Here is a 16,376-nt window from a genome sequence, read left to right on the forward strand (position 1 = left end):
TGAGGAAGATACAGCACCAGGATGCAAGGAACACCCACTTACCGATGCCACTGGTCTGTAACAATGTTCAGGTGTTGGTTTTTAACCAAGCAACATCCACATAAACACCAGGACTCATGTTTCCCAGAAGAACTTTACATTGTAATGAGATCAATAATGTTGTTCAGTTCACCGGTTGGTGGTTTGAACGTTGTGTCTGATTAGTGTATGCTCCAGTCTACGTGGTGAAAAGTGTTCTTTAACATGCAGTACGTGTAGCAAGTGATTCTCTGTACTTTCATGCATTTTATTGCTTTGGTTGCCATGGCAATAGGCTATACAGTATATATTTTGGACAAGTGATTTTTGAAGTTCAGTTACTTTTGTACTGTGTTGTTGCTTAAACCAAGGAGCAGAAGTGTGACTTTTTCCATTACACCTTGCATCGTTAGCTGTTTCAGGTCCCTGTCAGCATTGCCAAACACACAGAGGACGGTGTCTGCAGCACAACCTTGAATTTTCCATCCAAGGACAGAAGTGCACTGCAGCAGATAGCTAGCATTGGGGCGGCATCAAGGGAACAGCTGTTGCAGTCAGTGTCTGTGTGTTAAACTCGAAGAGACTTCCCAAAGTTCCTCCTGGTATGCATGGTGCTGCAGCAAGCCTCATCCTCTGTACTGTTCCTGCCTTAATTAATGCTTCATGTCCATTTGAGTATGGTGTCAGAGCAGAGGGGTCGAGGTGAGCTGAGACCAAACCAGAATCTCCTCCCCTGAAGCAGCAGCAGCAGCAGCAGCAGCAGCAGCAGCCTTTGTGTGGGTGGAGCAGGTGGAAGAGGAGGAGAAGGCTGATGTGGTAAAACGATGACATCCAGACTGACTGCTGCTGCTGACTGGACTGCAGACAGAGATGAAGGCACAGAAACAAAGTGAGGAAGAGGAGGAATAGGCTGTAAATGGCTTGGAAAGCAGGTACAGTTGAGTATAGTGGGTTGTATAAATAAAACCAAGTTGAGTGTGGTGCTGCATGAAGTGAGCAGGGAGACTCCTGGGGTTTTACTGCTTTTATCTTTGGCTTTCATGACGATGAGGGGAGTTTTTATTTTTGTTTTCAAGGCACCACTTGTTCAGCTGTCTGTGCTGCTGGGACAGAATAGAACAGAATGAATTACACGGCAGGAGAAATCAGTTCAACTTGAAACAAAAATTAAAATTGAAAAAAAGAAATATCAAAATGTCTGACTGGCCTTATGAATCAGTTTCATATACACTCACTTGCCAGTTTTTTAGGTACACCAGTGAAAACAAATGCATTCCCCCCATTTTAATCAGTGCACTAGGCTAAATGTTTCATTCAGTCCAGTTTAACAGCACCACAAACTACATCCTCCAAAGTGATCATTGAATTACCGACTTTCTGACTTCAACATAAACTGATCATCATAACTGCTGTATCATGGAGGAGGATTTAGTGGCTGTTATATCAGATAATGCATTTTTTTCCACTAGTGTACCCTAATGTTGTGGTAAGTGTGTGTACATTGAAGAACCCAAGTAGTTGATTTAACCACAAGAGTGACAATTCAGTAATATTTCAGTAACATTTATTTGATTGAACTCCAGTTTATGAATGTCTCTTCCTCATTTTAATTAAAATAAAGTGTTCTTTTAAAAAAAAATAATTCTTATTTTGGTAAAATTAAATAAAAAGTATGGCCTGAGTTTCCCCTTATCATCTTCGTTGTCTTGACAGTTTTGAAACGTACTTATCACCAAGTTTCTAGGCACCTGACTCTAGCATCATAAGACATTGTGGAAATAATTTATCCGTTATAGGCCCAGGTCCAGATGAGATGACCCTGACCTCCCATTACTGATGAGAGGACATTAAATTGGCCTTGGTAGGACAAAGGTTATATTCATTGCTGTATGACTCCCTCCCTCCCGTTGTGTAAATGGAAAAGCATGCTGTTATACCGTAGCTATTTGGATTAATTGTTTTAGGCCGATCTGTGTGTGAACAACATAACTTTGTTGTGGCAGCAGTCAAAATTCAAAGGGTGTGAAGAGGGCAGGTGCTGGATGATCTGACTGCAGGTTGACTCCCATCTGTCAGCCTGGCCCGGCCCCCTGCCCCCATCCATCCTGCTACAGAAACATGGTCACACCCCCGCTGACCCACACAATAGAAACATCTCTCTCCTACTAGGGCCGGCTTCTGAATTACATTCACGTCACTGCATCACACAGATTTCCCTCTCTGCTCTCATCTATCTCCTCATTATCTGGAAATTTCCATTCCTGTGCAGGCATCTAAAATGCTTCAGTCTTGATAGAATTACTCTCAATTTATTCTGCCGAACAGTTGGAGGCATGACTTTAGTAAACCATTGTCTTCCAGTCTACCCAAAGCATCTGTATGATTATGTCTCATAGCTCTACAACTCCACTTTCCTAAATGCTCATCATAATATACTGAGAAATAAGCCTCAACACAATTGCTGTCTGGTTGTGGTCTTCAGCAATGTACTGTGACTCCAGTAGCTTCCTACCGAGCAGACGATTACATTAGCTGGTCGTATTTATTCAGTATGAACACACTGAATAACACCCAAGCCATTTATTGCGTCGACTTTCCTGCACTTGTCTTAGTATGCCACATTGCACATGGCATTTTATCAGCAATGAGGATACATTGAGACAATAAATAATTCTTAGGCCGTTTTGGCTCTAGTGTGATGGCTTCTGAAGCCGACCATGTAGGCGACAGTCAGAAACAGCGGTTCAGATCATACGCTGTCCTCCAGATTTGCAGCATTAACACCCCTCTGCGCTGTTTGCTCAGGAGCTGCTTGCAGGTGTTCGAGGTAAGCTGGCAGACGTTGGTGTAATCTGGGACATGTGGCTGTTGCCAGGGCCCGCCCAATAGTGATTTGGGGCACAGAGCCATGGTTATGGTTTTGAGCAGGTGCTAGGAAGTCAAACAAATGCACTTCTGAGTTCCATTAGAGGGAGAGGGCATCAGATATTGTCATCCACTGCATTGTAATCTTCCTTTAAACGAGACAAGCAGTCCCTTCAAGCTCAAAAATTGATTAGTATAAAAAAGCCTTTAAACAGCAAGATATAAACATGATTTTACTCTGAAGCTCACCAGTTTAGTTTTAGTTTGTGCATTGCAATTCTGGCCTCAAATGTCCCTGCACCTGCAGTAGTTTTTCTACTTTCAGTATAGTTTTACACTAAAGTATTATCACGAAAACTATATACAAAGCAGACTCCCCCGCTCTGGAGACCATTGGTTTACATGGTTATTTTCGTTTCACTTCTCATGTTCTTTGCAGCCTTCCTTTATATACAAAGTCACACTAACATTGGTTGATGCTTTGTCTGCTGTTCACCCATAGGTTTCCTGAACAGCGGTTTTGTAGCCCAGTGTGCTCGCCATCTTAGCAGTGCCTGACTCCACCTACCTTCCCCATAACCGTTAATTCAAAAAGCTGGAGTGTTGGTGGAGTCGAGGCGGCCACTTGACACGTAGGCAGATAGCTCAGAAACCTTTGAGGACACCTACTTGTCACTGAAAGCAGCCAAGCCCTTATTTATGCTTAACTGTAAGCCTTGATATAAATTAAACGAATGAGTAAAAAAACAACCAGTATATAGTTGTTATCAATGAGAATATTAGCTATAGAAACAAAATCAGTTTTGCTGTAAAGTTTGGCATCTTAACATGGTGGTCTATTGACCTGCTTTTGGAGTCAGCCTCAACATTTTTCAGCACAGAGGCTGCTGCTTGGTAGTCAGGTATCCAGCATGTCTTCCCCCTTCAGAAACATGTGGAGCCTCGGAGACCCTGGCGAGGATCTGCTGGTCCAATCAAATCATTTAGGCAATCTTTCTGAGGCCATGTACAGAAGAGTAACAGTGACACAGTCATACACATCATCTGAGTGGGGATGCAGTTGAATTTGTTGGCTCTGATTGGTTGGAGGATTATCCGGGTTGTTTTTCTTGGTTGAAACACACATACATATTCCGATAAGAGAACTCAAAAGCTAAACTTGAGTGTGACTGTGTTGCATGTCCGTCGCCTTATTCCTAGTTCTTATCCCTCGGTTCACAAAACCACCCGTCGCCCTCCCAGGATGTCTAGGAGGTGATGGGCATTCTCAGCAGGTGAAGATGTCCTAACAGAGGAGGGACATGAAATACATCCTGCACCTTTTAGCCTCCCTCCTCAGGTGTGAGGGTTTTTAGAGTGAGACTCGCTAGTAAGACTGTGAAATGGGATGAGCTGTTAAACTGCCATGGCCTCTGTGGACTTCTTACTTTGTCAATCCTATCTGTTCTGTTATCCTCGTTTCCATCTTGGCAATCCAGATATTTTTTTGTGGCTTCAACTTATGGCAGAGTGGCCATAAATTACTTTTTATTTTTTTTTTTGGGCAGTAGTGGATCATATTGCCTGTGTTGACTGATAAACATCTGCGACACCATGTCGGACATATCCAAGCCTGCCAATAAATTCCCTCTTGTGCCTCTTGTAATTACTGCTAGAAGGCTGATATCAGCTGCTCGTATTTACTGTAAACCTCATGACATGGCTCAAAATAACACACCCTCCATAGCCTCCATCCTTTCAGCCTTCACCTCTCCCTCTCCCTTTTTCCTTCATTTGCTCCTCCCTCAGTCTCTTCCTCCCTGCTCCTTTATCGTCCTCATCCACCTTTTCCTCTGTCCCATCCTCTCCCATCTCTCTCAAGCCTTCTAGTATTTCTTTCTCATCCTCCCCCCACTATTTCCTCACCCATCCTGGAACTCTCTCTCTCTGTCCTCCACCCATCTCCCCAACCTCCCTCACCTCCCTCACCTCCCTCGGTGTCCCAGCGGACCAGTGTTGGAGAATGTTGACGTAATGTGGTGCTGACTGGATGGTTGTTCAGCTCCTGAGATAATGGATCTCATTTGATGCGCTCTTTCACACGCACACACGCGCACACAGGAATAGATACTCTGAAATCACTTGCTGTTGGAGCCTACATCCATCCCACCAGCCCTCTTTTCTCCTCTCTCTCTCTCTCTCTCTCTCTCGCTCTCTCCTTCCTCATCCTATCCTCCCATTTTCCTCTGCAGTATTGGCCCTGCCCAGTGGGGAGACAGTCTGCTCTCTCTCTCTCTCTCTCTCTCTCTCTCTCTCTCTCTCTCTGTCTCTCTACCCCTTCTACCCTTCCCACCCCTCTTTTTCTATTTCACTATCTGCTGTATTTGCAGCACTCTCGTCTATTTCTGGCTCTTGCTTTTCTTGTTTCCTCACTCTCTGCCTCTCTCCTGGGAACTGTCTCGATCTCACACTTGTTGGCCTGCCTCCTGTCTCCTGTGTACCTCGTTCACTGCTCATCTTCATTTTTTCCCCATCACACCCTGTCTGCCTCTTCTTGCATCCTTTTCACCTTCGCCATCAATCCCCCCCTGACTTTTCTCCATCTGTATATTCATCTTTGTGATTGACTCTCTTGAGATGCCGCATCCTTCATCCTCATCCTATTGTTCCTGCCTCATCCTATTGTGTCTGTCTTTCAGGGCCTTCCTCACTTTCCTGCATCTTTATTTCCTTCTAGCTTTTTCCATTTGTTCTTTTCATTTCGTCTCTCAAATTACACAATAAGGAGTTTGCTCCATAATAGATAATCTCTTAATGCTTTTAGTCCTCTCATCATTCCCCTGTGGTCTCCGTGGGTAAAAGGCCTTGTGCCTGCTCTCTGTTTAATAGAGCCGTGCACCCTTCCTATGTGTTTCAATCGATAGGTTTCAGTCAGACTGCACTGTTCTGCAGCAGTGAGAAAGGTATCGGCGTGTGCGGATTCACTGATGATCCAGCTGTTTATCGTCTAATCTGTATAACATGTCATCGGGGTAAAATAAATAATTCAGATCCATTCTTGCTCAGTCATTGTCTAGTTCCAGGGTCCATTTTGTTTGGGAAGTGCAGCATCAGGTTAGCCAATCAGGAAGCTGTGACAGGGTAGTTCTCCTGACCAATGGTGCGAGCGCTTGAGAGGTTTCTGAACGGTATTGTAATGAGTATTGAATTCATAGTAGCATACAGTATTCTGTAGTTACCAGTTTCCTTATTATAAATAGTGTTTGCGTCAAGATCCAAGTAGTAATTTAGGACTGAGGAAAAAAACTTGTAGAACGTGTAGAACCTTGTCCACATAAAGCAATGTGCTCTTTCCCCATCGTTTTGTAGCTGACATTTGGTCGGTAGTGAACTTTCTAGGCCTTTGTTGCCTAGGTGACCTTCTTGTGTATTTCCCATCTTAAATTGTTCCAAGAGCATGAAGATATTTGTAGTGTATGAATGGGGCTAGGTCTTGACAAGAAAATACCTTCATGTGGGTTTACTGACCAAAAGCTCTCTATCGGCATGGTGAATTTGGAGGTAGAAACCAAAGCTGTGGGTAGCATTTACCTTCAGGGAAGCTGTATTTACGTTGTAGGTCGAACAACTGTACCAGTCGCTCCCATTCGTCATTGCCTCCATCGCATCAATTCTAAGTTGAGGTGAGTACAGCTTTGTACCCGCCCACTTCCCGTATGCCCCTTAAGTTGCATTTAAATCACGACACAGCAGTCAGCCAGCAGCTCCAGTCTTCTGTGAGTCTGGTGGCTTTAATCAGACCATAGATCAGTATATCGCTAAGACACTTAAACGGAACAATCCCTTTAAATCAGATTGTACAAAATGAAATATGCCCCACAGCGCAGAGCCCTCTGATGATGTTTGGTATCTTTTTCACTCCCCTCACAGTTTGGCCCACCTGTTAGAGAATGAGAACTAAATGTACCCACAAATATTCACTCATATGACATTCACCTCAACGGGCGACTGATGTGTTTCCTGTTTTGGTCTCCGGCCAGCTTTGGCAGGCCTGCAGTACAGCCACAGAAAGACCGATAGACCAGTTTTTGGGAATGAAGAAGTCATATTTTTTCTTTTGTTTAACAGGTTTATCAACCTGTCGCATGCAACAAAACAAATCCACAGACATAAAACTGTTTATCTTGAGCCTGGTCAGTACAGATTTTTTTATTATGTCCTTTACTGGAGACTGAAATGTGAATTGGTTGAACTGAAACCTAATTTGGCCATACCTCTGTTTTCCGTAGTAGCTCAAGCATAACTTTACTGGAAGGCCTCGCTCTGTTGGAGTTTGTGTCTCCTTGGTGAAGACTTCAATTTCCTCAAAACTGTACAGATATAATAGAAATATAGTTCCTTTTAGGCTAAATGCAGAAGTGCTGAATGCAGTGCAGGATATAGTGCTGTACAATGCTACACCTTCATCACAGATTGATTTGGAGCAGTATCTGAGGGTGACATTTCACCTGTTAGCTTTGTATACACTATAGGGAAGTGTGTGCAGAAATTCAGTATGTGCACCTGTTACTACTGAATGCACCTGTGTTTGTTTTGCTTCCTCTTGGCTCATATATTTTGTTAACATAGCAGTGACCATGAAGCACCAGCAAGACTGGTAGAAAAGACCGTCTGCCAGAGAACAGGCGTGACCCGGAGCTGCAGTGCTCTGCAGTGTCTCTTTCTCCCCCTCTTCCTCCTCTTTGTGCCGCACCTGAATAGTGACTCGTGTTAATTAGGCCGGGAAGTCAAAGCAAATGCTGTCCTCCATCGATTCTTGTAATCAATCCCGTTCCTTTCACCTTATCAGCCTGAATGGACGGGCAGCCAAGGTTGTCTACCACACACACAGAGACGCGTCTTTTTTTTCCTTTTTGTTGTCTGTGTTCGACACCGCTGAACCGCCTCTCTTCTCACCATCACTATATGAGCCATAGCAACAGTCAGCTGCTTTGTTACAACGTAGCAATGTCAGTGTTGCAAATACGTTACGTTCGGCTGAGTAAGCATGCCACTGGAAATGTTTCCAGTCCAGTTTTAATTATTCATATACACTGCTTACAGTGTTCATCAACTAAGGTTTGGAATGCATAAATCATTACTGCAGCAGTGATGCAGAGACAGAGGTTTGATTTAAGGAGTTGTGTACACCACTTGTGAGTTACCAGGAGAAGCCTCACTACTGTGCTACATTTAGTGATGACTCATTTAATGACTGAATCATTTGACTCCCCCAAAAAACAAATAGTTGCTATATGCTTTCTGCCCCTTGAGAAGATATGAGTTCATATATGTAAGACTGTATGAAGTACACATTTGAAAGAGAAAACGGCACCATGAGTTTCCATAGACTTGGATAATCCACTCACTTGGTTTTGAGAATTTGAGATCTCAGGGTATGTAAACACCTGATCTGTGTTTCGCATCATCCTCAACTAGAGTTGCATTAGTTTTTCCTCTTTAAGAAAATATAATCAGTAATCATTTTTCTGCCTAAGGACCTTGATAGACCAAGTTGATGCTCAAGCATTTTGCAGTGTGGCCCCACTCGGCACATTTTTAGGGCAACCCTCACTGCTAGTTGGAGCCCTGTTGATCCAACATGTTTAGTCAGTGAGAGATCACTATGGTTGGCTTCTCAGCTTACACTCATCAGCCACAGCGTGATATTGTGTAGGTCTCCCTTGTGCCTCTAAAACAGTTATCTTTAGGAGAGGACACAGGCCTTCACTGGGTGTCCTGTGGTGTACGTACAGGTTAGTAGAGGGAACTATTAGGTCCTATGGGTCGAGGGAAGGGGGGCTCGTTGTTCCAGCACGTCCCGCAAATACTTGGAACTGTTTGTGCTCTGCAAGCTTGGAGGGTGGCTGAACACCTTGGGCTGATTTTCATGTTTTTGGGACACTCTAGACTAGAGCAGTTTTTGTGGCGCATCAGGACACGTTATCCTTACGGAAAAGGTCATTGCCATCAGAGTATTGTTGCCATGGGGGTGTGGGCAGCTGGTAAACATTCAAATACACAAATATTTGCACAACATAATGATCCCGAAAACATAAACTGTAGACCAGCTGATCAGCAGTAATCAGGAAAGGACAGTTCTGTGTTGACGGTTTGTAGCTCTTCCTAGTAAATAGAAGGTTCCTCCCATGCAGGTGCAGAACATATGTGCCAGTGGCAGCTAGCTGACGTCTTTGTGGTGTGTTCAAGTACAACTTTTGACTGGTCTAGATACAGCCAACAACTACTGTCACTGGTAGTTCTTTGACATCGACTTGGTGTGTCCGAGCCTAATCTGGACACTGACACGTGGTTTACATTTCATTCATAAATCAGTCTTATCATCAGATCAGGCAGTGAAAGACATTATTAACATGCATCAGTACAACTTAACTAGAATAATTTAAACTCATAAACTCAAGGAGCTGTTAAAGTCATTTACAAGCGGGACTGTAAATATTCAGGTTTCTGATGTCCTATGATCAGTAAAGGCCACATCCCAAACACAATCCAAAAGAGTATACATGTGCTTAATATTACTAACTCACCCTACCATTCAGCTGTTTAATCAGCCTACAAAAGTACTGTAATCTCGATTAAGACCCCTCTACCATGATTGTAGTAAAAATGGAGCCTTTTTTCTTCATATAGTAGTGAGATAGTAGGATTCTCACTCTTTTATGTCTTTTGCCTCTTCCTTGAGAGTAATCACTCTCACTACAGGCACTACTGCTCTGCTACAGGATTAATAACGGCGTAATTGACATAATCCAGTTTCAAGGTTTCTAGTAGATTAAACATTACAGTTCCACGTGTTAAGTGTGTTATATTTCTGACGTTTTAGCAGCCAGTTCACACCCTGGTCATTTGTAATAGGCGTGAAGGCGCTGGTGTGGTCTGGGCCTGGGTGTGACTAGAGCTGTTGACGCTATTGATTTAAACATTTCTGAACTGGTGAGGGTATCTGGTGCTACAGTAGCGCACTGCAGCACGACGCACTGAGAGAATATTAATGAAGACTTGTTTGTGTGTCTGAGCCTCTCTCAGCTAAAAGGTTTTAGATGAGAAGGGAGACAAATCTGTGCGTGTTTGCTCTATCCCTGAGCTGGGGAGACATGAGGAGGAGACGGATGCTGCTTAATAGATTACAAGGGAACATGGCGACCCATCGATCGTATCCCCCTCCATACACATGCACTCTCCCAGAATTCAGTGGTGTAGGATTGCAGTGTGAGATAAAGCTGAAGTGCTGCCAAAGACCCAGGAGTGTGTGTGAATGGGCTCGCAGGTGCTTGTCATGCTGTCCTCAACAGGATGTTTGGGAATAGGAAAAAACAAATTTACGAATGAATATGATCACCATTTATTTTTAGATCTGATAAGACTTTCAGGATATATTTCTACCTGCGTGTTGTTCTTACTAATGTGGCTTGTTGATGACAGTTCATGAGGGAGATGTTAATGTGGTTAGCAATCTGCTGCTACGCTCTGTTTTTACATTCAGTCAGACTCTGAGACAGTAGTGTTTATGTGAGGCTTATACTGTTTCTCCTGATATACAGTATATTTCCTTCATTGAGCAATTTATTTGAAGAATTTTCATTTTGAACTACGACAACCATGAAATAAACCCAAGTACAGAAATGTACAAAATCATATTTTGTTTAAAAGTGAATAGCACCAAACCAGCCCTGACCTGTTGCGTCATAGACTCCTGTAGGCTCTGTTGTGGTACGTTGGTAGCAGATCCTTTGAGACCTGCAAGTTGCAGGGTGGGGTCTCAATGTTCTGCAGCAATGCTTAGGTAGATGGTACGTGTCAAAGTAAGCAGAGCATTTCCTAAAGCATCACACTGCCCCCGCTAGCCTTCTTTCTAAACTGGGGTAAGCGACGCACAAGCACCTGGCCGTCCAGGTGATGTAAAAGACAATCATCAGACTAGGCCACCTTCTTCCGTTGTCTCATCCTAATACTGACGTACCCATTGTAGGCTATTTCGGGCACTGGATAGGGGTCCGCATGGGCAACCTGGCAAGACTGCTGCTACACAGCCTACATGCAAAAACAAACTACGATGTCCTGTGTGTCCCGACACCTTTGTATCAGAACCAGCATGAACCTTTTCGACAACGACCGCTGGCCACCCATGACCCAGTCGTCGATTTGGTCCACTTTTGATTGGTAGTGACCACTGCAGTCTGGGAACACCCCACAAGAGCTGCTCAAATCCTTCCACTTGCCTATTTTTCCTGCTTCTAACACATCGGCATGATGATCAATCAGTGTTATTCACTTCACTTGTCATAATATTATGGCTGATCGTGTATAATAGGCATAAAAACTAGGGAAACTGCATTTAATCTTATCATCTTTGTTATTTGTTTAGTTACTACATGTCATAAAACAGCCAAAAGCATTGCTTTGAATATACTGTACTTTTCATTTTCGGACTATTCTGTTAATCAACTACCTGTTGCTACCAATAGTAACGGTAGTACCGGTGTTTATGTACACTAGAGATATATTCCATTCTACTCTACGATAACAGCTCTATCGAGTCAAATGGAAACCCCAGCCATCCCACCGTCTGCTTACGTGTTTTTCACTTCCGATTTTCCTCAGTCTGGTGGAATCTGGGTAAAAAGCTCCCCCACCCTCCGAGTCAATAATTAACATGCAGCAGGGTGCCTTGTTGTTCTTCGTTTTTATTTCTTCACCTTCTTTGCTCCTAATTACATTCTCCTCCTCTACTTCCATCTGTCTCAGCCCGAACTCAGAGGCTGGCGGTTCGCTGCTACTTTTCTGTGTACTTCCTGCCGACAGAGAACGTAAGAACGGTGACTGGCATGTACATTAAAACCTTGAATGTACATGCCACTGACTGTGAATATAACGACTAATTTCCACATAGTTTTATAGTATCTCATTCAGTAAATGTAATTACAGTTCAGACTATTATTTGAGCTACAAGTAAAGACCTCCAGCACACAACTTTATTGTTAAACCTGTGGGTTCCAGCCCTGAAACACCCTCAGGTTTCTGTGAAAGTTTTGTTGCTTTCGTCTGTGCAGCTGTGTTGGGAGCTGTTGCTTATGCTAGTTGCTATTTTTCATGCCTCACAAACCAGTGCTATTAAACACATCTCCCACCGAGGCACATTGTTTCTTGTTGTTTTGCTCTGCCATTTGTTTTTATCACACCAGATGTGAATAACAGTCACTTGTGTTTTTATTCGTTTCGTCTCTTTGGTTTAGATACGTTTCTGGATGTGTGAAATGTACTAAATCCCGACACTCGGAATACATGTTGCAAATGATTGAGGCAAAACTACACTTGTGCAAGAGGGTATTGACACTACTAAAATTAAGCATTTATAAATGACCCAAACCACTTCAAAATGTGATATGCATGATAGGATCTCAATGTATTCTCAATGCTTCTGAGGTGTGTTCACACTAGAGTGCGGGTCGGGCCGCATTTTTCTGTCCGAGCCCGGCCTGCGTCCGACAGAGCAGTAACCGAACCCGACCCAAGCCCGACAGGCATTAAGATATTTATGTCCGAGCCCGACCCCAGCCCGACACAGTTAAAATCTAATTTTTTTTCTCATACTAATGACACATGCACTTTTTTGTGTGGAAAGCCCGCTTTTATAAGCAACTGTAGGAAGGCGTTCGGAAATGTCAACAGATGAGCGCATCAGCGCACACGGGGCAAAAAGCGCCGTTATAACACAGGCGCACACATGTAGCTTAATACGCACGTCTTTCGTTGTCCTGGCTAGTTTGACACATTTCCGCACACAGGAAGACGGATTTGGGGTAATATTTTACATTTATTTTAATCACAAAAACGAACCTTTGCATCAAGTGAAACAGGCCCATTGGCTACCTACATAATAAGCAGTTTTAAATTTTAAATGGTCAATGCCGTATCGCGCTGATGTGACCGAGCCCGACCCGAACCCGAGCATCCTTTCTAAATATCTGTCCGAACCCGGCCCGGCCCGTCGGGTACCGTCGGGTACCGTCGGGTACCGTCGGGTACTGTCGGGCTCGGGTCGGGTATCCATCCTCTAGTTCACACATGTGCTTTAAGCTGGTCAGTTGTGATCTGATCTCTCAGGACACATGTTAGTGCCAGTTCTGAACAGGGCCTCAGTTGTACTTCATTGTCCAATAGGTACTCCAAACAACACACCAGTAGTTTTAATACATTGCTATATTCATTCTAAATGCCTGCATACACCTACAGTACAGCTGAGCCAAGCTAAGTCCAACATCTTCTGTTTTCTTCCCTCTTTGATCAGATTTGGCTCCATCTATCTCTCAAACTGTCTGTTCCAGAGCTGTAAACCATATTCCACATCCACAGTTTGATTTCAATGTGTGTTGATTCAGTATTGAATACACACACTAGAGACTCCTGCTGGTCAGCTAGGTGAGATACGTGTCTGTTTGGACAGCAGAATCATTCATCTGCTCTCAGAGGGGTGCCATTACAGCAGGGTGTGTTTGTTGAATCTTCATGGCTGGATGTAGGGACAGGACGCAGGTGGGTACTGCAATCATGTTGTCGTGTGAATGGATTTATGTGTAGTTGGTTGATCTGTGTTCTGCTCCGGGGTTCATGACAGAGTTATATAGATGTGCAGAGAGGGTGTTATGATTAGAAAATGATCCAGTTTCACTGTCAGACTCAGCAGCAGCTTCTGGTGGTGTAAGATGTCTTCAAGATGAAGCCTCCCAGCTGTCTTAGGGGGTGTTCACGCAGGATAAAACTAGCAGTAATACTGCGACAAGAAACCATGGAATATTAATGGAATTCAGGCAGTTATAGTGGTGATGGGCCAAATAAACCCTCTGCAACACAAAGTGTGCAGCTTCCCAGGTGAAGTAATCTTAACATTGAAGTGACTGAAACTGTTGACTAGGGAAGATCCGATACCGATCTTTTAATAGAGTGATAAAGTATTAGCCGATCCAGGTCCCAATCCAATGGGGATTTTATAGGGCTGTCAAAGATAATGTAACAGTCAATGGTGGAGAGGGTAACTCATACCCTGGCTTCAGAAAATGTGTGTTCTCTACCAGAAATGGTCTTCCAGTGCCATGTTGTTGTTGTTTCCGTGCAGCGTTTTTTTGCTTTTTTTTGTAGATGGTGAATCAAGTTGATAGTATTGCATGGTAATCTCCTACTACCACCTCACCGAACATCCACATTGCACAATTTACTAACTGCTGTAAAGTAAAGTACTTCCACACAGCAGACATGTTTAGTCACGTAATTTAGTTTTTTCTTCTTCTTCAATTTCTGGCAGCATTGACACTAGCCAACCGCCCTAAAACAGAAGAGGAAGAAGTTTTGTCTATACAGGGTCATGGTTTTGGTTTATGGCAGACTTAAAACATAAATACAAAATATCTGGTTTTGGCTTTATTTAGATGTGTGTATGAATGAATCTGCTTCCTCCTGCTGCTCAGTCTCTGCTCTGCTGGCCTCAAGCAGATGGGTCCCTCAATATGAGCTGGGTTCTGCTCAAGGTTTCTTCCCGTTAAAAGGGAGTTGTTCCTTGTCACCATCACTTTGGTGCTTGATCTGGGGGTTTCAGCCTCTGGGATCTATAAAGCATCTAGAGATAATTTGTATTGTTATTAATGCTATATAAATCAAAACAAACTGAAGTGAATTGCTTCATGTGTGAACAGGGCCTTAGTCACAATTTTCTAAACTTGTTTACTTTCTTTCTTTTACAGCTGAAACTTGAAGATCGGTCCATCGTCATTAGAGACATCGTACGACGAAACAATTCTAATGTGAGTAGAGTCCTAAGCCTCTTTATTACTCTTTCACCTTCTCTCTGCACCTCTGTCATTCTGTCTTATTTCTACATTTTTTTTTTTTTTTCCAATCAAGACTTGCTCTTTGTCAGTCATGTCACTGCTCACCACTCTGTTCCACTCGCAGTGGCAGACATGACTGGAATATTACTGCAGATCGACACTTACAAAGGGCTAAAGGGAGACTTTCGCAACAGCTCACAATCTGAATACAAATTCAGCATGAAGCTTTGAGATTTTCCTTTGGTTGAAATTCAAAGTGTGTGCTCACCTGAATGATGCCCTGTTACCAGGATGTGGTAATGTAGATGACGTGTGTCTCTGTTTGCTGTATTACAGGACAACCAGTGTGGTATCGTGACTAACATTGACATCGAGTGTGCGGTGAAATTAGTGGGAACAAATTGCGTACTGTATCCAGTCAACAGCAAGGACCTGCAGCACATCTGGGTAAGACCGTAGCGTTGTATTTTGCAGCTGGAGGGCCATAATACTTATATCACAGACTATGTAAAAGAAGTGGATGTAGACTCTGTGTTTAAAAAGTAAAACCGATGTGTAAGTGCCTTAAACCTGTATTCTTTCTAATGGCCAACAGTTGGTAATAACATTGGTTGCATACTGTATATGAAGATGGACAGCCTCCTGACATCACCCACGAGTTTCCCACAGAGCAGTTTAGAAGCTCATTGTGGTGGCTCTGGGCATCACCATCTTGGCTATGGCTGACTCCAGCTAATTCCCCAAAAATAAAAAAATAATGTGCAAAAAGATGAAGGTTGAGTTTGAGCTGAGGTGGACCACTGAAGCTATGAGACAGAGCAAACTGAGACGGTACCTATCTGTCACTCAGAACGGCCATGGATTTAATTATGCATAATTTTAAGCCTTTATAGCCAATTTCCTGATGTCACGTCGGCTACATCTACCTTTTTAGTGTGATTTCTATAAACCAGACCAATAGTAATACGATAAATCTACTTATAATTGCCATTAAAATACATTTTTTAAAGAAAGAATGATGCATTGTCACATTTCTTTCGCTGTTGCCACAACATAGAAAAGTTGACTTGTAGTGATTAGGATGATAACAGGGTAGCATGGTGTGCTGTACAGGCAGGGAGTGTGTTTTATTGCATTACGTGTAGGATAATCTAATGTTTGAGATTAATGGACACAAAATAATTCATCTAATTGCAAATGACAGTATAATTCAGTACAGAGGTTGTTCTTTTGTCACAACCGTTTCACTTTATTATTAATAATAGTCTCAGCCTAGATGAATTGGCAACAGCATTTCTATAACCTCTGCATTTCCCCTCTGTAAGCTCTGCATTTCTGTTTTGGAGTCAGGTGGAAAATGATTCTGACCTGCAAGCTATTACTGTCTAAATATCTGAGGTCATACTTTAATAAGATGTGAAATTGATATTGATCCTGTTGTTTTGTTCCTCGCAGTCTTTCATGTACGGTGACTACATTGCCTATGACTTCTGGCTGGGAAAAGTGTATGACCTGACCAATCACATTATCCTTAAGCTCTCCAATGGAGCCAGGTAGACTGTGTGTGTATGAGAGTAGACTGTGTGTACTGTGTGTTGGTGTGTGTGTGTGTGTGTATGTGTCTGCGCTTGC

General features: G+C 43.1%; 1 protein-coding gene across 1 annotated transcript in view; it reads left to right on the forward strand.

Annotated features, from left to right (window-relative positions):
* Nucleotides 1-16,376, forward strand: part of ube2o (ubiquitin-conjugating enzyme E2O) — a 34,698-nt gene that overhangs the window by 5,167 nt on the left and 13,155 nt on the right. The window contains exons 2-4 of the mRNA XM_084566773.1: nucleotides 14,658-14,717; nucleotides 15,081-15,191; nucleotides 16,200-16,297. Of these exons, the coding sequence (XP_084422899.1) occupies nucleotides 14,658-14,717; nucleotides 15,081-15,191; nucleotides 16,200-16,297 (269 nt within the window). The remainder of the gene's footprint in view (nucleotides 1-14,657; nucleotides 14,718-15,080; nucleotides 15,192-16,199; nucleotides 16,298-16,376) is intronic.

This window comes from Chelon labrosus, assembly GCF_963514085.1.
Source record: "Chelon labrosus genome assembly, chromosome: 2".
Lineage (NCBI taxonomy): Eukaryota > Metazoa > Chordata > Actinopteri > Mugiliformes > Mugilidae > Chelon > Chelon labrosus.